At 39.6% G+C, this 25,491-nt stretch overlaps 1 protein-coding gene across 2 annotated transcripts in view; it reads left to right on the top strand.

Moving 5' to 3' along the window:
• Window positions 1–25,491, top strand: part of dnajb13 (DnaJ heat shock protein family (Hsp40) member B13) — a 65,175-nt gene that overhangs the window by 13,993 nt on the left and 25,691 nt on the right. For both annotated transcript variants that reach the window (XM_059963940.1, XM_059963939.1), the window contains exons 4-5: window positions 12,400–12,554; window positions 19,174–19,287. In XM_059963940.1, coding sequence (XP_059819923.1) covers window positions 12,400–12,554; window positions 19,174–19,287 — 269 coding nt within the window. The remainder of the gene's footprint in view (window positions 1–12,399; window positions 12,555–19,173; window positions 19,288–25,491) is intronic.

Raw genomic sequence — 25,491 nt, 5'->3', positions numbered from 1 at the left:
GGAGATAACAATGACAGGATGAGGCTAATGTTGCTTTTGGGATAAGTTCGTATCTAGATGATAGGTTAAAGAGGGAAGTTAGAGAGAACACAGGCAAAGGAGTGTAAATGCAGTGAAATGCAGAGCTATTAGAAATACAAAGCAGCTCAGGTCAAGCTAGTGGAGAATGCAAAAACTTGCCAATATTACATATTGATATCCTGCAGTGGAATATGCCAGTTCAGATGCAGACAGAAAGGAGTTACTTGAATTCTGGTAAGTTGGCTGTGCGCTCAGTTGTAGCAGCCTGTGGGAGCCCAAACAAAAGTATAATTATTCATCCTTTGCCATGTTTTTTATGATTACAAGACACTGCTGGATAGTAAGAACATCAAGTACTTCAGGTATGTCCCTTGATAGCAGTGGAACTAGACTTGGTGTGTACCATGTTGCCTGGTATAGCCACCTAAGGAGGAGGCAGTGTCCTGAGGTAGTGCGCAGTCCAACAAATGGTGCAAATGATTGTCTTTGACATTTTTCTGGTGACCTGCTGGACATTGGTAATGTAGAATACTGCCAAGTCTAGTTCATTGAAGAGACTGATGGCATAGGTTGTTGTGCAGACCAGACCCTCGTTCCATGGGGTCACCTATTGCAGCCGTCCAGGGGAAGAAACGCCAGAGGTGGTGTGGCATGGCTGTGTTGGAGGCTGGCACCTTCCATCAGTGCTGCCCTCTAGTGTAGTGTTTGCTTGGTGGAAGACAACTGCATTGTGTTCGTCTGTGCCTGTACTAGCATGAGGTGAGGAACTGCTGCGTACTTGTTCTTGCAGAGACGTGGCTCCAGGACAACATCCCATGTACCATCAATCTACAGGCCTCGACATTCAGGGACTTACTATTTTTGTGACTGCATGTTTTAGTACTTTTGTAATTATATGTGCACTGTATGCAGTGTGTGACTATGGGTACTGTTTTGCACCTAGGCCCCAGAGGAATGCAGTTTCATTTGACTGTTTTCATTTGTATTGTTAAATGACAATTAAATTTGAACTTCATTAAGCTGCAAAATTCAGTTTTGAGTCTGGAACACTGCAACATGCCCAGATGGAAAATGAGATGCTGTTCTTAAATTAAGCTTGCTGTAAACCACTTCGTAGTGGTGCAGAAGGCCATAGATCAAGAGCTACTCTCTTTTTCTTCAGATAAATATATTAATTAATAACAAAAGGAACAATATTACTCCCTGATATTAGCTCACTATCAACCTTCTTATTGAAACCAGATCATTTAATGTCATGTAAGATATGAAAAAAATGCTGTTTTATTTCTTAGTTGTCTTTTGATACAATATTATTAGTATAGAACTTTAATAGACCTTGCTATCAGCAATGAGCCAACTTAGAACATAGAACATTTCAGCACATTACAGATCCTTCAGTCCACAATATTGTGGCAACCTTTTAACGTATGCCAATATCAACCTAACCCTGCCCCCAACATAGCCCTCCATCTTTCTATCACCCATACGCCTACCTAAGAGTTTCTTAAACGCCCCTGCCTCTACCAGTACGCTGGTAGCACTTTCAATGCATGCACCCACTCTCTGTGTAAAAAAAACTTACCTCTGACATTCACCCTGTACTTTCCTGCAATCACCTTAAAATGATGCCCCCTTGTGTTGGCCATTTCTGCCCTGGGAAAAAGTCTCTGGCTGTCCACTTGATCTATGCCTCTTATCATCGAATTCTAATCCTGCGTTGGCTTAACTAAAGCAATCCTTCTGGTTTGATTCTTCACAGCAAGGCCCTGTGTATCACAGGCCTGAGAAATTCTCTCTCAACTTTTCCAAACCTTGAGACATAGTTGAGTATTGGGACCTTTTAAACATACCTAAAAAAGCTGGTAAGGTCTCAGCTTCACAATAAATTCAAAAGAGGGTCTGCTGAAACTGTAGCCCTTTCTGAAGTTTCAAGAATAGGATGAATTAATAACTTTTTGACTCAGAAATGACGGTACGACCACTAACCCAAAGCTGGCATTCATACTACCAGTATTTCTGTCTTAAAGGCAGTACTTTAGTGGTATAAGAGCGGTGTGGCAGTAATGTTATTCACAGTCAGTTGTTGAGCATTAGCAGGTTATTGGAATATCGATGCTGGATCTGAAAGTGCACCTTATGAAGTGCCTTCATAGGGCTACCTTGTGGCCACCTCCTGTAACTACAGGGTGACAGATGATTTGCAGGCAGTGTTGACGTGGCAGTTTACAATGGCAAATAGACTCTGATAAGTCATCATTGGGGGTGGCACAGTAGCCCAGCAGGTAGTGCCACCATTTCACTGGTTCAGTGACTCACATTTGGTCCTGACCTGTGCTATCTGTGTCGAATTTGTACATTCTCCCTGTAATCATGTGGATTTCCTTCAGCGCTCTGGTTTCTTCTCAATCCCAAAGATTGGCTACTCTAGATTATTTTGTGTGTAGGTGGATGACAGCAGAATAGGAAAAACTGATAACTATGTCAGAGAGCATGTGAACAGTGATAAGAAAATACATAGGATGATAGGACTGAGAGGGATGCTGTAAAAGTGTACGTAGACTCGATAGGCCTCCTGGCTTGTAAGAAAACACTGTAAATATGTTCTACATGTTGTTGTATTAGGCCAGCCAAATCTGATACAAATACATAATTTAAAGGTTAGTATGTTCTTATAACATTCCTTCCTGACAGACTTCAAATATATGGCAGAACATAAATGGTCACCATCAGAATTAGTGAATTATATATTAGATTCCAATATTAGGAAACCTTACCTTATAAGACCTTATTGTTACTATTAACCTGTGATATAACCAGCCATTGTCCTTTATATTGGAGTTTGTACATCACCCAGCATAAGTATGCCCCTCTCTTTATACACTTTGTTAGATCACTGCTCCTGATAGTGTCTAGCATTACCAACAACTTAATTTTGTCTTTTAAGCTTTACCTTACTAAATTACCTTCTAACTGCAAAATACATTTCACTTTTCATTCATTAATATAAAAAAAGTCTGGTAGAACTGTTCCCATGATTTGGAGGAAGCAGGGATGGTTGAATGGTATATGGTTTATACCAGTCAGTTGACTCGATAAGAAAAGACTGGGTAAAGACTGTGTAAAGAGGAATTAAATTGAGGCAGCTTCTCCTGGTAAAAGCAAGACAATTTCTCTTTTTTAAAAAGTGCACAAGAATTGTTAAAAATAGAAATTATGACCAGAAAATCAGCTTTGGCCAGGTATAATAATGTATCCATCAGCTTGATAAGGGACTTACTAATTTATCAGAGCTCCTGCAGCTTAAAAGTGCTGCTGCTAAATGCATATTTAAATTATTTATTACTTAAATTATTTAATAATAATTAATATGTATTATTTACATCAATTTTTCAGCTCAGATTTTACTAGAGGGAAGTATTTTGCCTTATATCCATTTAGTTAAACTTTAAAAAAAATTACATTACTGGAAAAATAAGCTGACAATATCTAGTGAATATATTATTTAGAGGCTTTCCTAAACAATGAGACTAGTAGTACATATTTTTAACCATTGAGATTTAACTAGGAAGAAATAAATTGTGGAAGAATTGAGAGTTTGACAAAAAAAATGTGGCAAAATCCAACTTAGAAGCAAACAGGAAAGTAATAGAAAGGATATAAAAAGTGACATTTGTTAAAAATGAAAATATTTTTATATCAAAATAGTCATATTTGAAAGAATGTATCAAATAAGAGATTACATGTTTACTCATTTTATGAGTTGGTTAGATTGATTTGCAATTCTAAACAATTATGTTGGTTTCATATCTTTAATGAAGCTTTCTTTTGTACAATTATCTTGCTTACAGTGTTAGTGACTAAACATACCTATGGTGAATTTAAAGTGTAATTATCATGCGGGTGCTACAATTCAGGCAAATTGTGGAGCAAGTTAGAGATGGTTCTTCTACAAAGTTGATGGAAAATTAATTCAAATTTGTTGGGATTGACAATTCACAGGGCATGCCTTACACATTTCAAGTTTCTGGTTGCTTAGTGAACTGTTGATAGTCTGCGTTACTGGAACACCATTATCAGTCCAGCAAAATCTGGCACAGCATGTTCAAAGATTACCAAGCTTAATTAATAAAATTAAAAAATTCAAAATTAAAAACAAAGCATGACTGTTCAGCTTTCGAGTCTTTTCATATCACCCAAGTTACTTTATTTTATTTTGAGATAAATTGTAGAACTCTGTTGCAACTCAGATGAACCATTTCAGTGCCTGCTGTAGCCCCAGTTGACATGTGATAAAATAATTTTAGTAAAAGTAATTACGTTTTAATGGATGCTGAATTTTCTATATACATTTTAGTTGAACCTTAATTGAAACCATTAGAAATCTCAGATGCTGCCATAAAGTGACCAAAAAAGGAGAACTTAGAACTATTTAGAGAAATTCAGTATACATGCTTTCAACCACAATTGGCATGCATTTGATATATATAGCAGAATTCTTAACGTTACAGAAGGTGTTTGAAAGACTTATATTCTTGATGTCAAGGTGTAAAACGCCGTTAAAATCGATGTTTCTTCCACACCTGATTAAGCAATCCCTCAGGACTGACTGTCCAGTCCAGCTCTGCAATTTCAGAGATAGCCAATAAGATTAATATGGGACCAAAAGACACTCCTGCAGGTGGAACAGAAGGTACTTAGCGGGGCAGGTGGATGTGTAATTTGGGAGGTGATGCATTCATTGTACCTTTTATATGGCTTCTACTACTGGATGTAAGATTCAAAATGCCATTGTTGAATTCTGACATTTCGATTTAAGGTTCTTTCTGAAATGAGGAAAGAGACCCAAAATCTGTTGCTTCACAATCATTTTACTAAGCATTGATAGAACAAAGGAAAATTTTAAATGGACGGTGATAAAGGCCTATTGCGCAAAGGGACAAAAGAACTGAGATGTAGGATGGCATTGTCCTATGGTCAGCTATTTTTATACTGCAGAGATAAAGAAAACACCATTTAAATTTGTAGATAAGATTTAACCACTGAGAAAGCACTTATTCAAATAATGCAGAACAAAGAAGCTTCCAGAGCTTTCCAGAATTATACTTTGTATAACCATTAAAAGCATATTAAGTTGTTATATGCATACAGGAACTACTTAAAATACAAGTGGATAATGTATTGTTAAACTGCAAAGAAATTCAGCTAAACAGTTGGATCCACCATCATCTAAATGTTGCGTCTTCATTGTGAGTGCTGATGAACTAGGGTGTCCTCCCAGTAGGAGGAGATGTTATACTTTTACATGGAGTTCTGAGAATACCCTTTGTGCCCACCTACAAATCTTTGACAGTGATGGGACTCTTAAGGGGCAACATTTTTCAGCAGACTGATGTTGAAATGCAAATGATGTGCTCTGCAGATCTAGGGCAATGCTAACAATGTCAGCCTGATAGAGAACATTGACAATGGTTCCCTTATCTAACCATGGATTTGATGAATTTTGCTATAATGTTGTCAGCATTTGAAAGGAGACCATCAAATAAACTTTTCCTCAGATGATTAAAGGCAATTTTGGCACCCTGAAGGCAGCAGTGAATCTTCGTACTGCGATTGCTTCTGAATATGAGAATTGGTCAGTGTTGTGCATAGTAACAATGGGAAGACTCAAGCTACAGATTTCCAAACCACTGTAATTTCTGTTTTAAAAACTTCTAAAAGCCTTACCTTATTCTTCCATCTTTGTCAAGTATCCATTCCTTTAATTCTTTTCATTCTCTGTAGAGTCCAGGTGTATCCCTTGAAGAACAAAATTGTGCAGTTATTATTATATGCAAATTCAAATCACTGTGCATTAAAGATATCACCTTGCAATGGTAAGCTAATTCAGTGACTGTAGCACTCACATTTATTGTGATGAAATGCTTTGAGAAGTTGGTCATTGCTAGAATCAACTCTCAGCAGGTCAGACAGCATATATGGAAGTAAATAAACAGTCGACATTTCGGGCCAAGACCATTCTTCAGGATTGGAAGGGGGGGGGGAATGCCAGAATTAAGAAAGATGGGAGGAGGGGAAGGAGGATAGCTAGAAGATGATAGGTGAAGCCAGTTGGCTAGGAAAAGTAAATGGCTGGAGAAGAAGGATCTGATAGGAGATGAGAGTGAACCTTAAAAGAAAGGGAAGGAGGAGGGGGTCCAGGTGAAGGTGATAGATGAGAAGAAGTAAGAAACCAGAGTGGGGAATAGAAGAGGGGAAGGGTAGGGATTTTTTTTACCAGAAGACGAAATCATTATTCATGCCATCAGGTGCTGCTCCATCTCATCATGGCTAAAGAGGAGACCATGGACCAACATGTTGGAACAGGATTGTGAATGTAAATAGGAATTAAAATGTTTAGAACATAAAATAGTAGAGCACAGGACAGGCCCTTCGGCCCACAATGTTGTGCCGACCCTTAAACCCTGCCTCCCATATAACGCCCCACCTTAAATTCCTCCATATACCTGTCTAGTGGTCTCTTAAATTTCACTAGTGTATCTACCTCCACCACTGACTCAGGCAGTACATTCCACATACCAACCACTCTCTAAGTAAAAAAACCTTCCTCTAATATCCCCCTTGAACTTCCCACCCCTTACCTTAAAGCGATGTCCTCTTGTACTGAGCAGTGGTGCCCTGGGGAAGAGGCGCTGGCTGTCCACTCTCTCTATTCCTCTTAATATCTTGTATACCTCTATCATGTCTCCTCTCATCCTCCTTCTCTCCAAAGAGTAAAGCCCTAGCTCCCTTAATCTCTGATTATAATGCATACTCTCTAAACCAGGCAGCATCCTGGTAAATCTCCTCTGTACCCTTTCCAATACATCCACTTCCTTCCTATAGTGAGGCGACCAGAACTGGACACAGTACTCCAAGTGTGGCCTAATCAGTGTTTTATAGAGCTGCATCATTACCTTGCAACTCTTAAACTCTATCCCTTGACTTATGAAAGCTAACACCCCATAAGCTTTCTTAACTACCCTATCTACCTGTGAGGCAACTTTCAGGGATCTGTGGACATGTACCCCCAGATCCCTCTGCTCCTCCACCCTACCAAGTATCCTGCCATTTACTTTGTACTCTGCCTTGGAGTTTATCCTTCCAAAGTATACCACCTCACACTTCTCCAGGTTGAATTCCATCTGCCACTTCTCAGCCCACTTCTGCATCCTATCAATGTCTCTCTGCAATCTTCGACAATCCTCTACAGTATCCACAACACCACCAACCTTTGTGTTGTCTGCAAACTTGCCAACCCACTCTTTTACCCCCACATCCAGGTCATTATTAAAAATCACAAAAATTAGAGGTCCCAGAACCGATCCTTATGAGACACCACTAGTCTCAACCCTCCAATCCGAATGTACTCCCTCCAGCATGACCCCCTGCTTTCTGTAGGCAAGCCAATTCTGAATCCACCTGGCCAAACTTCCCTGGATCCCAAGCCTTCTGACTTTCAAAATAAGCCTACTGTGTGGTACCTTGTCAAATGCCTTACTAAAATCCATGTAGATCAAATCCACTGCACTACCCTCATCTATGTGCCTGGTCACCTCCTCAAAGAACTCTATCAGTCTTGTTAGACATGATCTGCCCTTCACAAAGCCATACTGACCGTCCCTGATTAGACCATGATTCTCTGAATGCCCATAGATCCTACCTCTAAGAACCTTTTCCAACAGCTTTCCCACCACAGACATAAGGTTCACTGGTCTATAGTTACCCGGACTATCTCTACTACCTTCTTGCAACAAGGGGACAACATTCGCCTCCCTCCAATCCTCTGGTACCATTCCCGTGGATAATGAGGACATAAAGATCCTAGCCCGAGGCTTAGCAATCTCTTCCCTTGCCTCGTGCAGCACCCTGGGGAATATTCCATCAGGACCCGGGGACTTATCCGTCCTAATATATTTTAACAATTCCAACACCACCTCTCCCTTAATATCAACATGCTCCAGAACATCAACCTCACTCATATTGTCTTCACCGTCATCAAGTTCCCTCTCATTAGTGAATACCAAAGAGAAGTATTCATTGAGGACCTCGCTCACTTCCACAGCCTCTAGGTACATCTTCCCACTTTTATCTCTAATCGGTCCTACCTTCACTCCTGTCATCCTTTTGTTATTCACATAATTGAAGAATGCCTTGGGGTTTTCCTTTATCCTACTTGCCAAGGCCTTCTCATGTCCCCTTCTTGTTCTCCTCAGCCCCTTCTTAAGCTCCTTTCTTGCTATCCTATATTCCACAATAACCCCATCTGATCCTTACCTCATGTCTGCTGCCTTCTTCCACCTGATTAGATTTTCCACCTCACTTGTCACCCATGGTTCCTTCACCCTATCATTCTTTATCTTCCTCACTGAGACAAATTTATCCCTAACATCCTTGTTTGGTCACCAGGAAGTTACATTTTTGGCGGATGGAGTGGAGGCACTCCATGAAGCAGTCCCTCAGTTTATGACAGGTGTTACCAATGTAGAGGAGGCTGTATTGGGAGCAGCAAACACAGCAGAGGACCCCAGCAGACTCACAGGTAAAGGACTGTTTGGGGCACCAAATAGAGGTGATGGAGATGATGAATGGGCAGGTGTAGTACTTTGACTGCTTGCAGCAATGAGTGCTGGGAGGGAGATCAATGGGGAGGGACGAGTGGACAAGGGAATCATAGAGAGAGCAATCCCTGCAGAAAGTAGAGATATAGAGGGGGTGGTAAAGATATATTTGGTGGTAGGGTCCCTTTGGAGATAATGGAAGTTGCAGAGAATGATGCGCCATGTGCAGAGGCTCATGGCTGATAGGTAAGGATAAGAGGAACACTATCACTGTTAAGATGGGAGGAAGATCGGGTGAGCGTAGATGTTCAGGAAATGGAGGAGATGCAGGTGAGAGTAGCAACAATAATGAAGAAAGGGAAGCACCTTCTTTTGAAAAAGGAGGACATCTCTGATGCCCTGGAATGGAAGGCTGTATCCTGGGAACAGATGCAGTGGAGAGGAAGGGCCTCAGAAAAGGAAGTCGCATTTTTACAGGATGTAGTGTAGGAAGGAATATATACAAGATAACCATGGGAATTGATAGGATTATAAAATATATCAGTTGATTGTTTGGCTCCAGAAAGGGAGATAGAGAGATTGAGAAAAGGGAGGGAGTTGTCAGAAATGGACCAAGTGAATTTAAGAGCAGGGTGGAAGTTGGAGGCAAAGTTGATGAAATTGATGAGCTGAGTGTGGGTTCATGGAGCAGCAACAATGTAGTCATCAATGTAGCGGAGGAAGAGTTGGGGAGCATTACTGGGGAAAGCTTGAAACATGGACTGTTCTTCCTGGAAGTTGGATAATTCAGATGAAATTGGCCTGTTCTAGTTCATGGCCCAGTTCTTGCTGTTCCAGTAGTGGTATCCATTTTCCTTAGCATAGAAACTTTCCTGTACAGTTCTTCCAGCTATGCATCCTCCTTTGTAATCTGTTTATCCCATGCCAAGTTGCACATGAATTGAGTAATAATATAGAGATTATAATTACAGCCTTATGGCACTAATTACACTCTGCCGCATTGGGCAGGCCCGACATCTGATTCTTGAAGCAAGTACTCTATTCCAAGCTCTATCTTGGAGAGTAATGATTCAAGAATATGGTCAAAACTTCCTTGGAAAAAAAAAGCAACATAGATAACATAAGATAAAATTAGATTTATCCCAGTGACTCATGGAAATCCTTGGTCCTTGAAATGGAGAGGAATCATTTGGGTTAGTATTGAGAAGCTTGAGTCTGTAGACTGGAAATACACAAAAGACCTTTCTAAACATTGCCTCATAAACCACTCACCCATCTGCACCATTAGGCACTTCTTGCCACATCTGTTGTTGTGTCACAGTTAACTCTGGATTCCATAAAATCAGAGTGAAAACAGACTAAGATGTAAATAATAATGTCTCTTTTTAAAATGTTACTCCTCGTGCTTTTGTGCACTATTTGTTCCAATAAATATAACAACAATTAGCTCTTTCCCTCTCTCCGATATCAAATCAAACTAGTTTGATGTGTCCTTCACCTTGGCAACATATTATATGGGCTCTCTGTTCTGCTTGTCTGCTTTTACGTAATGGATTACCCATCAACTACCACATTGTTAACCACTATAAACATCAGAGGCAAGTGGCACCATGTCCTTTGTCTTTTGCACCAATCATCCTGAGGAGATCCTCGGTTTTGCACTCTCCTAAGAAGCATTCATTTAAGAGTATTCTCCAAGATCCTATCCCTAATAATAAGCACAGGAAATTCTGCAGATGTTGGAAATCCAGGCAACACACACAAAATGCTTCTTCAGTCCTGCCGAAGATTCTCAGGCTGGAACGTCAACTGTACTTTTGTCAATAGATGCTGCTTGGCTTGCTGAGTTTCTCCATCATATGGAGGTGATGCATGAAGCCAGGTGATGGTGGAGGTGGATCAGGGGGAGGAGGATGAAATAAGGTGGGAGGTGGTAGGTTGAAGAGGTAAAGTGCTGAAGAAGAAGGAATCTGATGGGAATGGAGAGTTGACTACAGGAGAAAGGAAGAAGGAGGGGTGCCAGTAGGAGGTGAGGAGAAGAGGAAGAGGGGAACCAGAATGGGGAATGGAAAAAGAGAGAAGGGGAATGGGGCAGAAATTACCAGAAGTTAGAGAAAATGATGTTCATGCTGTCAGGTTGAGACTAACCAATAGTAATATAGGGTGTTGTTTCTCCAATTTGACAGTGACATTGTGGCAGTAGAGTAGTCCATGGACCAACATGTCAGAATAGGAATAGGCAGTGGAACCTTATCCACTAAAAGCCCTAGTAATATTGGAGCCAGGGGAAATCATGCTAGATTCTTAGCTAGAAGGTTTAATACATCAAAAATAAACAATTTGTTTTATGCCCTAAACTACAGAGTCTGGAATTGCCAATATTAAAATTAATGTGAATATTTAAAATCAAATATTTTCTAATTTAAACATGGAGGTTGTAGAAATATCAGTATGTCCACATAAACTGTACATGACTGAACCATATAAATCTTGCAAATTAAGACTCATCTTGATTTAGGTATTTGGACAAGCACTTGAATTGCCAAGGTATGGAAAGATACAGGCCAAATGAATGTAGAACAAAGAACATTACAGGCCCTTCAGTCCACAGTGTTATGCTGACCCTTTAACCTACTCTAAGGTCAATATAACCTTTCCCTCCTACATAATTCTCCATTTTCTTTTATCTTAGATATCTTAGATATCTTATCTCCATTATCTTAGATATGCTTATTTAAGAGTCTCTTAAATGTCCCTAATGTATCTGTTTCTACACCACCTCTAGCAGTGCATACCACAGACCTACCTCTGACATTCCCCCCTATTCTTTCCTCCAAAAAACTTTAAAGTTATGCTCCCTGGTATTAGCCATCTCTGCCCTGGAAAATGTCTCTGGCTGTCCACTCTATCTGTGCCTTTTTTCATCATGTACACCACAATCAAGTCACCTTTAGTCATCCTTCTGTCCAAAGAAAAAAGCCCTAGCTTACTCAACATATTCTCGTAAGACTTAGTGAATGGGATTAGTGTAGATGGGTAATTGTTGCTCAGCATAGATGTGGTAGGACCTGTTGCTATGTTGTAAAATTCTATGACCAGGGAATATAAGGTTATGATAACCAGATAGGAAATACCCATTAAGTTAATAATGAGAGAATTTAGATTTATGGTTAATAATAGAGGAGTAAAATCATTATTGAGGAAACATTCATTCACTCCTCGAATAATAAGGGTCTAGAGCCAATGGTGGTAAAAGCAGAATCTTGCATTGATTTAAGAAGTACTTGATGAGATGTAATCTAGTAGGCTGTGAATGTGCGGCTGGGAAGTGTGATTATGAAGGCAAGTTCATTTTGATAAGCGTGGATTCCATGAGTAAAATATATTTTATTGTGCTATTAATCTCTATAATTCTATGATTCAAAAGTAAATCCTTTATAGATTTTAAGAGATGCTAGAAAATAATCCACTAAGGAAACTGTTGTTTGGAGAACTGTAAATAACTGGCAATATCCAAACATTTTTAAGTGAAAAGCAAGTGAATTGAATTAGTAAAGATTTACTGTCAGAATGCAGCCTATTAGCACAAAAATATTCTTTATGGTGCCATCTTTTTTCACAATTAGCATGGCTTTCATTATACAATAAAAACATGTGACAAGTGGTATCATTTTCACAGACATTTCTCCCACTTTGTTGCTGATCAGAAACACAAAATTGTAATAAACACCTATGGTTCTCTGTTTCAGTTCCACATTCCACACTTTACTTTCATTTGCAGATTTTTTTGACACGAAAGCAGAGATAAATCTGGGATTTGGAGGATTACGAGGACGTGGAGTTAAGAAACAGGATCCTCCTATTGAACGGGAGTTGCATTTATCTTTGGAAGATTTGTATCATGGATGTTTGAAAAAGATCAAAATCTCACGCAGGGTACAGTACTCTTAATTCATTGAATTAGCATGATCATTGAAAATTTATGGGACTGTCATCTATTGACACAGTTGTGTTCAATAAACTCAGCATTGATGAAATTTAACTTCAGATATTACAGATAAATTGTGAAATGGGTTATACTTTAATTCACTAAGTCTTTAGATTTTTTTTTCCTTTAATTCACACCAGAAGTGAGATGTATAAAGTACATATTGTACTTTTCACTATCTACAAACGTTTGTAGTTAGAACTATTACTTGCAGTGAAAACAAAATAGCTATGACAACATGTAAACTGTCTGTTCCAAGGAGTAACGGTGCCCCTCCCCCCAGTCTTCTTAAGCCCGTCACCTCTACTGGGGCATAAATCATCAACAGCATCTTATTAGTGTTCTCTATCCTGGGCCAGTCTTTCAAGTTGTCCCCAGGTGTAGCCCATCTTCAAAGATCCTTCCTATTCCAGGGATGAGGTCTTTGGAGCTTCTGTAGTTCTCAGCTTTTACTGGATGGATTGCTAGCTCAATGCCCCATCCTCCTCCTTTTGCAGCTTGGGACGGAGTTAAGGAGTAACTAAGACCATGATTAATACATAAAAATGATTGGCAAGTGTGAAAATTACCAGTGTTCCAAAGATTCAAAGTTTAAACACTTTTAGCTGTCTGTCTAGAAGTACCTTTTTTCACAACTGCCCAAAGGTCCACTGACTCAAGAAACTCCTTAGCCAGTTTTTTGGTCTGTAAGCATCTAGTGACTCTTTCAGCCTTGGTAAACCGACTGAAAATATTTCTGGGAAAGCTTGTTTGATTTAAAAAATGGCAGCAATGTTTCTTTTCATTTAAAAGAAATTTGGACTAATCATCTAGAGATATGAATATGAATCCTGACATAAGACCATAAGATATAGGAACAAAATTAGGTAATTTGACCCATCAAGTCTGCTCTACCATTTCATCATCACTGATCCAATTTTCCTCTCAGCCCCAATCTCCTTCCTTCTCCCCCTATCCCTTCCATGCCCCGACTAATTAAAAATCTATCAACCTCTATCACAAATATACATAAAGACTTGGCCTCCACAGCTGAATGAGATAACATATTCCACAGATTCACCATTTAACGCCTAAAGAAATTCCTCCTCATCTCTGTTATAAAAGGACGCCCCTCTATTCTGAGGCTATGTCCTCTGGTCCTAAACTCCTAGAAACATCTTCTCCACACCCACTCTCTCAAGGCCTTTCACCGTTTAATAGGTTTCAATGATGTCACCCCTCATTCTTCTGAATTCTGGTGAATACAGGCCCAGAGCCATCAAACGCTCTTTTTATATGACAAATTGTTCAATCCTGGAATCATTTTTGTGAATCTCCTTTGAACCCTGTCCAATTTCAGCACAATCTTTATAAGATAAGGGGCCCAAAACTGCTCACAATACTCCAAGTGAGACCTCACTAGTGCTTTATAAAGTCTCAAAATTACATCCTTATTTTTATATTCTAATGTTCTTGAAGTGAATGCCAACATTGCATTTGCCTTCCTCACCACAGACTCAATCTGCAAATTAACCTTCAGGGAATCCTGCACAAGGAATCTCAAATACCTTTGTGCCTCATTTTTGTATTTTCTCTCCATTTAGAACATAAACAACCCTTTCATTTCTTCTTCTAAAGTGCATGACCATACACTTCCCAACACTGAATTCCATCTGTCACTTCTTTGCCCATTCTCCTAATCCAAGTCCTTTTGTAGTCTCTCTGCTTCTTCAGCTACCTGCCCCTCCACCTATCTTTGTATTGCCTGCAAACTTTGCAACAAAGATATCAATTCCATAATCCAAATCATTACCATATAAATATAAAATGAAGCAGTCCCAACACAGACCCCTGTGGAACACCACTAGTCACCAGCAGCCAACTAGAAAAGGCTGTTTATTCACGTTCTTTGCCTCCTGACAATCTGACATTGCTTTATTCATGCTAGACTCTTTCCTGTAATACCTTGGGCTTGCAATATTTTAAGCAGCCTCGTGTGTGGCAGCTTGTCAAAGGGCTTCTGAAAATTCAAATACACAAAATCAACTGACTCTCCTTTGTCTCTCCTGCTTGTTATTTCTTCAAAGAATTCCAACAGATTTGTCAGGCAAGATTTTCCCTTGAGGAAACAATGCTGATGACAGCCTACTTTATCATGTGCCTTCAAGTACCCAAAAACTATATCCTTAACAATCAATTCCAACATCTTCCCAGCCACTGAGGTCAGACTAATTGGCCTATATAGTGGTGGATTTGACTTCCCTTGTTAGCCACGGTTGAGTCATCTTGCCTTTAGAATACTTCCTTCTTTTTGGTAAGTATATATCTTGTGCTTTCCGAATTGCTTCCAGAAATTACAGGTATTGCTGCTCTATCGTCATCCCTGTCAGTGTTGTTTTCCATTCAATTCTGATCAATTCCTCTCTCATACCTCTGTAATTCCCTTTACTCCACTGTAATACTGATACATATGACTTCAGCTTCTCCTTCTCAAATTTCAGGGTGAATTTGATCATATTATGATCATGTTCCACTACAAGATCTTTTACCTTAAGCTCTCCAATCAATTCCCATTCATTGCCAAATGGTCAGTCCAGAGTAGTTGATCCCCTAGTGGGCTCAACCATGAGCTGCTCTCAAAAGCCATCTCATAGACATTCTAGAAATTTCTCCCCCTTCAGCTACAGCACTGACCTGATATTCCCAATCTACCTGCATACTGAAATCCCCCATGACCATTGTAATGTTGCCTTTTTGACATTTTCTATTTGCTGTTGTAATTTGTAGACCACATCCTTACTACTGTTTGGGGGTCTATATATAACTCCCATCTGGGTCTTTTTACCCTTGAATTTCCTTAACTTTATCCACAATGATTCAACACCTTCCGACCCTGTGTTACCTCTTTCTAATGATTTGATTTCATTTTTTACAAACAGAACAATACCACCCCTCTGCCTTCCTACCTGTCATTTCGATACAATGTGTATCCTTGGACAGTAAGCTCCCAGCTATAATCTTCTTTCAGCCATGATTCAGTGATGCCTAGAACATCATAAGTGCCAATCTGTAACTGTGCTATAAGTTCATCTGCCTTATTGCATACACTGTGTGCATTTAAACATAACATCTTCAGTCCTGTATTTACCCTTTTTGATTTTGTCCACCTTTTACGTTGTAACTCATCCTGTTGACTGCACTTTTGCCCTATCATCAGCCTCCTCTTGCTAGAAGTCTCACCTTTGAACTTCCAAGATAGTTTTACCAAAATGCTGCAATGCAGCAGAATAAGATGATAGGTGGTATATTGCACAAGACAGAGGATCAATCGTGATATTAATTAATAGAATAGATTTGAGGTTCTATGACCTTTTGCTGTTACATTCTCTTATAGTTTCATGTTCTTATATGAGTTCATAAACCAACATAATCCTCACTCCATCATTGCACACCAACCACGGTGATTGTAAGAGCATGCCAGGATCACCCAAAGGTATCAATCAAGAAAAACTACAGCATAAACTACGTGCATGCTTAACTGTAGAAGCAACATTACAGAACTAATGAAAGGATGAAGATCGATGAACATTCTTGTTCTGAATAATCACAGAGCTGAACGCAGAAAGCAAAAGATGAGCTTGAAGTGTTTGTAACGCTCCTCATCCATGAATGAGTGATCCATCTTGGCCATTTTCCAAGGTTCCACCCATCTTGGATGCCAATCTTCAGCCAATTTAACTCAGTCTATTCAAGATCATGAAACAGCTGCATGCATTGAATACTCTAAAAGCTGTTTGCCTCATTAACATTTTGGCTGTGGTGGTGAGGGTTTGTGCCTGTAGCCAGATTCTTTCAATACAACTACAATAGTCACATCTACATGACAATTGGAAAATTCCCCAGATAGCTCCTGCCCATATAAAAAATAACATTTCTCATCCTTCCATAAGAAAATAAGATAGAAGAGCAGAATTAGGCCATTTGATCCATTGAGGCTGCTCCGCCATTTCATCATGGCTGATCCCTCTCTTGCCTTCTCCCCATATCCTTTCATGTCCTGACTAATCAAGAATCTGTCAACTTCTACCTTAAATATAATCAATGATTAGGCCTCCAAAGCTGACTCTCCACCACTCTCTGGCTAAAGAAATTCCTCCTCATCTCCATTCTAGCAGGACGCCCTTCAGTCTGTCGAGGTCTTTCAACGTTCGAAGGTTTCAATGAGGTCACCCTTCATTCTTCTGAATTCCAGTGAGTAGAGGGCAGGAGCCATCAAACGCTCATCAAATGACAAGCCTTTCCATCCTGAAATCATTTTCATGAAGCTCCTTTGAACTGTCTCCAGTATCAGCATATCCTTTCTTAGATAAGGGGCCCAAAACTACTCACAATACTCCAACCAAGTGAGGGCTCACCACTGCTTTATAAAGCCTCAACATTACATCCTTGCTTTTATATTCTAATCCTCTCAGTAAGAATACTAACATCAAATTTGCCCTACTCACCACCTACTCAACCTGCAAATTAACCTTTAGGGAATTCTGCATCTGGACTCCCAAGTCTCTTTGTACCTCAGTTTTTTGTATTTTCTCTCCATTTAGAAAATAGTCAATTTTTTCAATTCTTCTAACAAAGTACATGATCATACACTTACCGACACTATTCTATCTGCCACTTCTTCACCCATTCTCCTAATCTGCTGTAAGTCGTTCTGTAACCTCTCTACTTCCTCAAAGCAGCTCCCTGTTGAGCACCACTACTCACTGGCAACCATCCAGAAAAGACTGCCTTTATTCCCACATTTGCCTCCTGCCAGTCAGCCAACATGCGATCCACGCTAGTCTCTTTCCTGTAATACTATGGGCTCTTACCTTGTTGAACAGCCTCATGTGTGGCACCTTGTCAAAGGCCTTCTGCAAATACAAGTAGACAACATCCACCAATTTTCTTTTGTCTGTCCTACCTGTTATCTCTTCAAAGAATTTCAACTGATTTGTCAGGCAAGATTTTCCCTTGACGAAACCATGCTGACTACAGCCTATTTTATTATGTGTCTTGAAGCACCTTGAAATCACATCCTTAACAATTGACTCCCATATCCTCCTAACCACTGAGGTCAGACAAAATGGTCTATAATATCCTTTCTTCTGCCTCTCTCCCTTCTTGAAGAGTGGAGTGACATTTGCAATTTTCCATTCCTCTGGAACCATTGCCAGAATCAACTGATTTTTGAAAGATTACTAATGCCTCCAAAGTCTCTTTCAAAACCCTGGGATGTATATCATCTGGTCCAGGTGACTTACTACCTTCAGACCTTACAGTTTCCCCAAGTAGCTGTTCCCTAGTAATGACAACTTCACACATTTTGTTTTTCCCATCTACCACCTTAAACACTCATTCCCTCCACCATTGATGCATTATGGTTGTTGTATAACAATCCAAAATGCACTTCAGTTAGTCATGGAGGCTTATCTGACAACAAGTCCCAAGCTTAAGATTTCTATCAGCAAGAGCAGCATGTGCATGTAAGCACCACCACCTGCAGTTCTCCTCCAAACTGTACATCATCCTGCTTGGAATCATCATAGGTATTCATTCATACTAGGTCTAAATAATGGAACTCCCCATCTAAACTCACGTTCAAGAGGAGTGTATTGGTTTAAGGCAGCAGCTCACTATCACTATTTCAAGGACAAGTAAGGATGAGCAATGAGTTGGCATTACCAGTGATGCCAACATCCAAAATTTGAGTATAAAAAATCCAACAACGAAGTGTCTAATTCCTTCCTTGGCATCTAACAACATTTCCATTGCCAATTTTGCTAACATCAACATCCTTGGTGGTCTCCAAAAATGTGATTATAACAACCACATTAAAAACCTGTGACATAATACCTTGTCAGAGATTGGGAATTTCCAGTGAGTGATTCCTAACCTGATTCTTCAAAGCTTTTTCACTACAAGTCTCGATTCAACACCATCCACATGAAAGCAACCTGCATGATTGGCACCCTATTACCACCCTAAACATTCAACCCCTCCACCACTGATGGACCTTCACTGCAAACCACACCAAATTCAAGATTGTTTATGGTCATTTGTCTGTACAGAAGTGCCATACAAAACACATTTCAGTAATTTGCAAGGATTCTTTAGTAGCATTTTTCGAATATGTAACTTCTATTGCCTAGGAGGAGGGCTGCATGGGAGCAGCATTACCTATGAACTCCATTGTAGTCACATGTTATCCTGGTTTAGAAATCCATCAGTGTACCTTTGTTGTTGCTAGATCATCACTACACAATCTGTAACACAAAAAAAACTTTAGTTACCACTATCTTCTCAAGTTTGGAAGGGAGGGGGTTAAATGTTGGCTTTGCCAATGATGCTCATATTTCGTGAAAGAATGAGTGTCTTCACATGCAGAAACACAGCATAAAACCTTAAACACTTAACCATTTCCTCCATAAATAAGTTGATTTTTTATGTAGGTCTGGGCACATTTACTTTCTAACTGAATTGATTAGAACTTTATTTTAATAATTTTATGTTAAATTACAATTCATTTGGTTTGTTATCATTAAACAGGTTATGAATGAAGATGGTCACACTTCAAGCATTAAGGATAAGATTCTAACCATTCAAGTTAAACCAGGCTGGTTGTCAGGAACCAAAATCACATTCCCAAATGAAGGAGACCAGGTACTTGGAGCGTAATTGAAAATAAAAATCATAACACCAGCTGCCTGGGAAAAGCAAATTGGAATAGGATCTTGGAACTTTAAAGACCGAGTCTTGATACCCAATCCATTTCCAACCACCCCTCCCTTTCACCACACTTCCAGATATAATGTGGGTATAGAAAGGAGAGGGAAGATTTTACTGAAAAGGCATGCACTACATCCCTCTCCTCTTTCATGAACTCACATCGTTGAAACCTAACCTCTTAAATTGGGTATTAGACACCACACTCTCCTTCCAGTAGCTCACATCCATAGCAACCTACTTCATTCAAAATATTCTTTACACAATTGTAAGTCTAAACTGTTAAGCAGGTTAATTTATGGCTGGAGAACCACGTTGAAAGAACAGTGCCAGCTTTCTTCAGGATCCGAGGAAATGTCTGTCAGAAATTCTTCCCACTTTACAGCATTCTCTTCCTCAAGATTAGGAATAGATTTTTGCTTTATTTATTATATTTTTAGATTCTTAGAGCTGCACTGAAAATTAATTTCAGCGCATTTAAATTCTATCCCTTTCCCAGCAACCACGAACACTAAGTGGCCACTTTATTAAGTACAGGAGTGTATCTTTGTGGTCTTCTGCTGCTGTTGCCCATCCAGTTCAAGATTTGACATTGTACCTTCAGAGATGCTTTTCAGCACAAGCGACTGAGAGTACAAGACTATCCACCCCCTTGATAGGGGGCCAGTCTATCGCTAGGTTAACCCCCAGCATTTTGCCTGGAGTACCCATTTTCAGCTGGGTGGACTGGAGCAGTGTGTGGTTAAGTGCCTTGCTCAAGGACACAACACACTGCCTCGACTGGGGCTTGAACTCACGACTTTCAGATCTCTAGTCTAACGCCTTAACCGCTTGGCCATGCGCCATACTCCACTGTTGTAATATGTGGTTATTTGAGTTACTGTCACCTTCCTATCAGCTTGAACCAGCCTGGCCAGTCTCCACTGACCTCTATCATTAACAAGATATTTAAGCCCTCACTGGGTGGCTTTTCTTTATTGCATTGTTCTTTGTAAACTTGAAAGACTTGTGTGTGAAAATCCCAGGAGATCTGTAGTTTCTGAGATACTCAAACTGTCCCATCTGGCACCAATAATCATCCCATGGTCAAATTCAGTTAGATCACATTTTTCCTCAATTCTGGTGTTTGTGTGAACAACAACTGAAGCTCTTGCCCATGTCTGCACGCTTTTATGTATCGAGTTACTTTTACATGATTGAGTGAGGCCTCCGTTGGTTAGGGTTGACCACGGGTGTTGCATCCTAGTTGTCTAGATACACAATCTTGGTTAATACAATATGGAGAGCAAGCTGTTTCCCGTGGAGCAAGCTCTCCCTCTTAACGCATCTAAAGAACCCAAAGGAACGGCAGAGACTGTTTGGCACCAGCATCGTCGTAGCAGTTGCCAAGTCAATGTTGGCCTCAACAGGCTGCCTTAGGGACTCCAGCTCTGGATTTTCCCCTCAGGGTTTATTGCCAAAGCCTTCCCCATGAGTGGGTATAGCTGCAAGACTGTAGAGGTTTCAGATCAGAATTTTCCCGTTCCTCAATGAGCTGCCAACCATGGTTGACAAGCCCCATCTTCTCAAAGCAACTGGTATTAAGAACACAAGAAATGTGTGCAGGAGTAGGCTATCTGGTCTGTTGTGCCTGCTCTGCCATTCAATAGAATCATGGCTAATCTAGCCATGGACTCATCTCCACCTACCTGCCTTTTCCCCATATCCCTGTAATTCCCCAACTATGCAAAAATCTACCCAACCTGGTCTTAAATATATTTACTATGGTAGCCTCCATTGCTTCATTGGGCAGGGACTTCCACAGATTCACCACTCTCTGGGAAAAGTAGTTCCTCCTCATCTCTGTCTTAAATCTACTCTGCCAAATCTCAAAGCTATGCCCCTTAGTTCTAGTCTCACCTACCAGTGGAAACAACTTTCCTGCCTGTCTTTTCTATCCCTTTCATAATTTTATATGTTTCTATAAGATCTCTCATTCTTCTGAATCCCAACAATTTCAGTTCCAGGTGACTCAATCTCTCCTCATATCTAACCTCCTCATCTCTGGAATCAATCTGGTGAACCTTCTCTGTGCCACCTCCAAAGCCAGTATATCCTTCTTCAAGTAAGGCACCAGTAACCCACCTTTGCCTCTTCTCCTGTCAGTAGAAATAGTCCACCAGGCTTAGTAGCTAAGCCACATGTGAAGCCAGGAGCTGGTCATGGTTGTCAGAGACTCTTTGAGGCAAATGCCATTGGGAGCATTTAATAGATAGTGGGAGTTTGTGCCCCCATCACAATCCCTGGTTATAACAAGGAACCAGATACATGATTGGCTGATTAGATACTTGCATTAACAAAATAGGTGTACCTAATAAAGTGGCCACTGAGTGTATATTATTGGAAAAATTGAGATGATAATGATGTAATCTATTTAAATTTCTATCACTTGTACTTTGCTGATCCAATGACTGCCTGCATGAAGCAGCAATATTAGCATGTTATAACCTGATATTAGAAAGTAGAACTATTATTATAGTTTAAAAAACCTGTTTTCTTAACACTATCTGGCTTTTGAGAAAGCAGCAAATTGCAAATTATTTTTAAAGATCTTTAGCCTGTAGTTGACAGTTATTCCTTTCCTGCCTGTCAGTACTTTGAGATCGTCAAATATAGTTGTGAATTATATTGAAAATTCTACCCCCAGGAAGGAAGTAGATCTTTTAATTTTTACCTACAAGAACTCTGAGCTATATTTAGGCATGAAGATCTTATTTTGTCAATTCAGTGTTTTGTTTGTAAATAATGTGTAAGAGGCCAATATCCAAGGCTTAACTCAGGCTTAAGTGCAATAAAGTCATGTACCAGTTAGGATGGTTGTAGCAGGTTTCACAAGGTGCAAGGAGAGAAGGAAAATTAAAATGTTATTTTGTTGTCAATGGTTCTGGATCTTATATTGCCATTGACAGTACTAAAATTATTGCAGAAAATAAGCGTGGTTGCTGGATTAGTGTGCAACCCTTAGAGAGTGAGACTTGGAAATTAATAACAGGAAAAAAGGAATTAACAGATAAGTTAAATTAAGAATTTACATCAGTCTTCACAGTGGAAGACTCCAGAAATATCCCAAAGATGTCTGATGGCCTAGTTTAAAACAGTTTTGAGGAACTTGTAACAACCACAATTGCAGGGTTCATGGTACAAGCAAGCCCCTCATAAAGGCCATTCAAAAAAATGAAAATTGCTCTTATAGCATTCACAAAATTATTAACCAAAAACTTGAAATGCTGAATAAAATTCACTCATGGAATTTTTGTGAAAAAGATAAACATTACTTGTGATTTAATGTCAACATGAGGAAATCTGTAGATGCTGGAAATTCAAGCAACACATACAAAATGCTGGTGGAACACAGTAGGCCAGGCAGCATCTATAGGCAGAAGCACTGTCGACGTCTCGGCCCGAAACATCGACAATGCTTCTTCCTATAGATGCTGCCTGACCTGCTGCATTCCACCAGCATTTTGTGTGTGTTGCTTGTGATTTAATGTTATGGGAAAACTGCATTATAGATCATTTCTAGAAATGCAACACCCGATTCACACGGGTCATCTGCTTTGGAAAAACTAATGGACAAAAGACAGACAAGCCCCCAGTTCACAATGGCCTGCACCAGAGGGCTATGAAGGAAATGGTTGCAAGGATAGTCCCATCATTTGTTGAAGTTATTCAAAATTCTGGGGAAGTATCAGTAGATTGAAAACTGTAAACGTGACTCCAATATTCATGAAAAGAGTGAGACAAAAATAGGACCATTAGTTTAATGTCTGTTATTAGCAAGGTACTGGGTCTATAATTAAAGAAGAAATGGCTTGTCATCTCATGATGGTTGATATTATCCATGTGGTTTTATGAAAAGTAAATTATGTTTTTATAAAGTTGCTTGAGTTCTTTGAGGATGAACCCCCCCCCCCCCCGAGAGAGAGAGAGAGAGAGAGAGAGAGAGAGAGAGAGAGACACACAGCTATCAGAGGACATTTGACAAGCTGGTACATAAAAGGCTGTGGCACAAGAGAAGAGCATATGATATTTGGGGAATTGTGTTAGCAAGGGTTGACATTTAGTTAGAGAGAGTTGGAAAGACATAACTATTGAAGTGGCCCAAGGACCATTTTCATTATTCACTCATTTATTTATGACTTTACAGTAAAGATGTGAAAGAAGAGCAAAGTGTAAGTTTGCCAATGACACAGAAATAGGTGAGAGGGCATTTTACAATGAGAATATTTAAACTCCACAACAGGATGTTGAGTAAGTGGGTGAAAACTCGGCAAATGGAGTCTAATGTGGGAAAATGTCAGATCGTGCACTTTGGTAAGACTATTAGCTAATGGAGGAAGATTGCAGATGAGCAAAGTACAAGGTGCTCTAGGTGTTCTTGTGAATGAATTGCAAAAGGTTAGCAGAAAGGTGCAGCAATTCATTAGGAAGCCACGTTGGCATTTACTGCAAGAGGGTTGGAGTTTAGAAATCAGAAAGTTTTGTTACAATTATACAGGATACTGGTGGTGCTATAATTGGAGTATGAGGCCAAAATGCACACGGTTTAGGTCCCCTTACTTGTATTAGAGACAGTCCAAAAGAGATGCACTAGTTTAGTTCCTGGGAAGGGAGGATTGTTCTATCATAAACAGTAAAATAAATTGGATCAATATTCTTTGGGGTTTAGAAAAATTAGAGGTGACCCATATTGAGGTATATAAGATCCTGATGACATAGGATAATGCAGATGTTGAAATATTTCCATTAGTGAGAGTCTCAAACAAGGAGGCATATTTCCATGATTAAGGTGAGATCATTTAAAGCTAAAGTGCAAAAGAACTTCTTGAAGAGACCAGTGAATCTCTGGAATTCTCTAATCCAAAGGGAGATTATTGGAGCTATTTAAAGAGGAAGTGTTGATTTTTTAAGAATAAGAAATTGAGAGCTTTGATGAAATGACGAAGAAGAGAATATATAAGGGTTGGGCAGATCAACCAAGGCTCATACTGAATAACAACAAAGATTTGGACTGAGTGCCTCTTCCTATTCATATATTTGTTTATATATTCATACATTCTCACAAAAAATGGGTGCAATCAAGTCACTGATTTTATTTCTAGCTTTATGCTGATTGCTCAGTTACAACACTAAATAAGGGCTGCAGTACAGTACACCAGATTAAATCTATTTATAATTATAATTTTTTAGACTTGAAAATACATGCCTGTGTATCCTTTAAACATCTGGTCACAGGTTATGTTGATCTATTGTGTATGAGATGGATCATATATATTTTTCCACAGATTAGAAAGCAGTGAAAATGAACAGAGTGATTTTGCAGCCTTAAGGGAAGTTATCCATTCCTAACATAGTTATTTAAAGCGTCAGCTAACTTTAATGCCAGCTACATCTGCCTCAAACTTGAGGCTCTTATTAATATTCATCCTTAGCAGGCGCTCAGCTAGCCAGTCATGTGACTGAGTTGCAAGGAACCTTACATTCATATTCATCTGATGTGTGCGAGCTGGAATTCATGACCAGCTGCAACTCATGGTTTCCCTTTTCTTGTGCTACATCAAGGCATTATAATATTAAACATACAGTCTTAAATAAATTTTGCATTTTTGCTTATTTTCCTTTCCTTTCTCTTTTGTGTTCTCTATCCCTTTTCTCCTTTCCCTTCATCACTGTGGGATTTAATGCTAATTCCACAATCTCAGACTGCAGCAGGTGATGTCATTTACTGCTCAGTTTTCACTCCACTGCTGTGTCAGGGAGGTAATCAAAGCTCTCTACTCTAGAAAGCAAAGCTAAATGATTCTCCCCATGAATTCAGTGAGGAGGAAAATGAGAGCCCTGGCTTTACCTATAGGAGACTTTTCCCAGATGTGGAGAGCTATAGATTGCCCTACATTCCGCTGAATCCTCACCTACTCTCCCCGGCCCCAAGCAGCAAGATCAGTATCGATATTAAATGAAAGTGAATAAAGATTCAACTCCCTCAACATACAGCTGGTTTATGGAATTTGCAACTGTCTGCCCAATTTCCTGGCAGCAGTCATAACCCATTCATCATATGCCAGTCTCCTTCACTGACTTTATTTCACTTCAGTTTAGGCT

This window comes from Hypanus sabinus, chromosome 3, assembly GCF_030144855.1.
Source record: "Hypanus sabinus isolate sHypSab1 chromosome 3, sHypSab1.hap1, whole genome shotgun sequence".
In the NCBI taxonomy this organism is placed as follows: Eukaryota; Metazoa; Chordata; class Chondrichthyes; order Myliobatiformes; family Dasyatidae; genus Hypanus; species Hypanus sabinus.
This window is presented reverse-complemented; position numbering and strand designations above follow the sequence as displayed.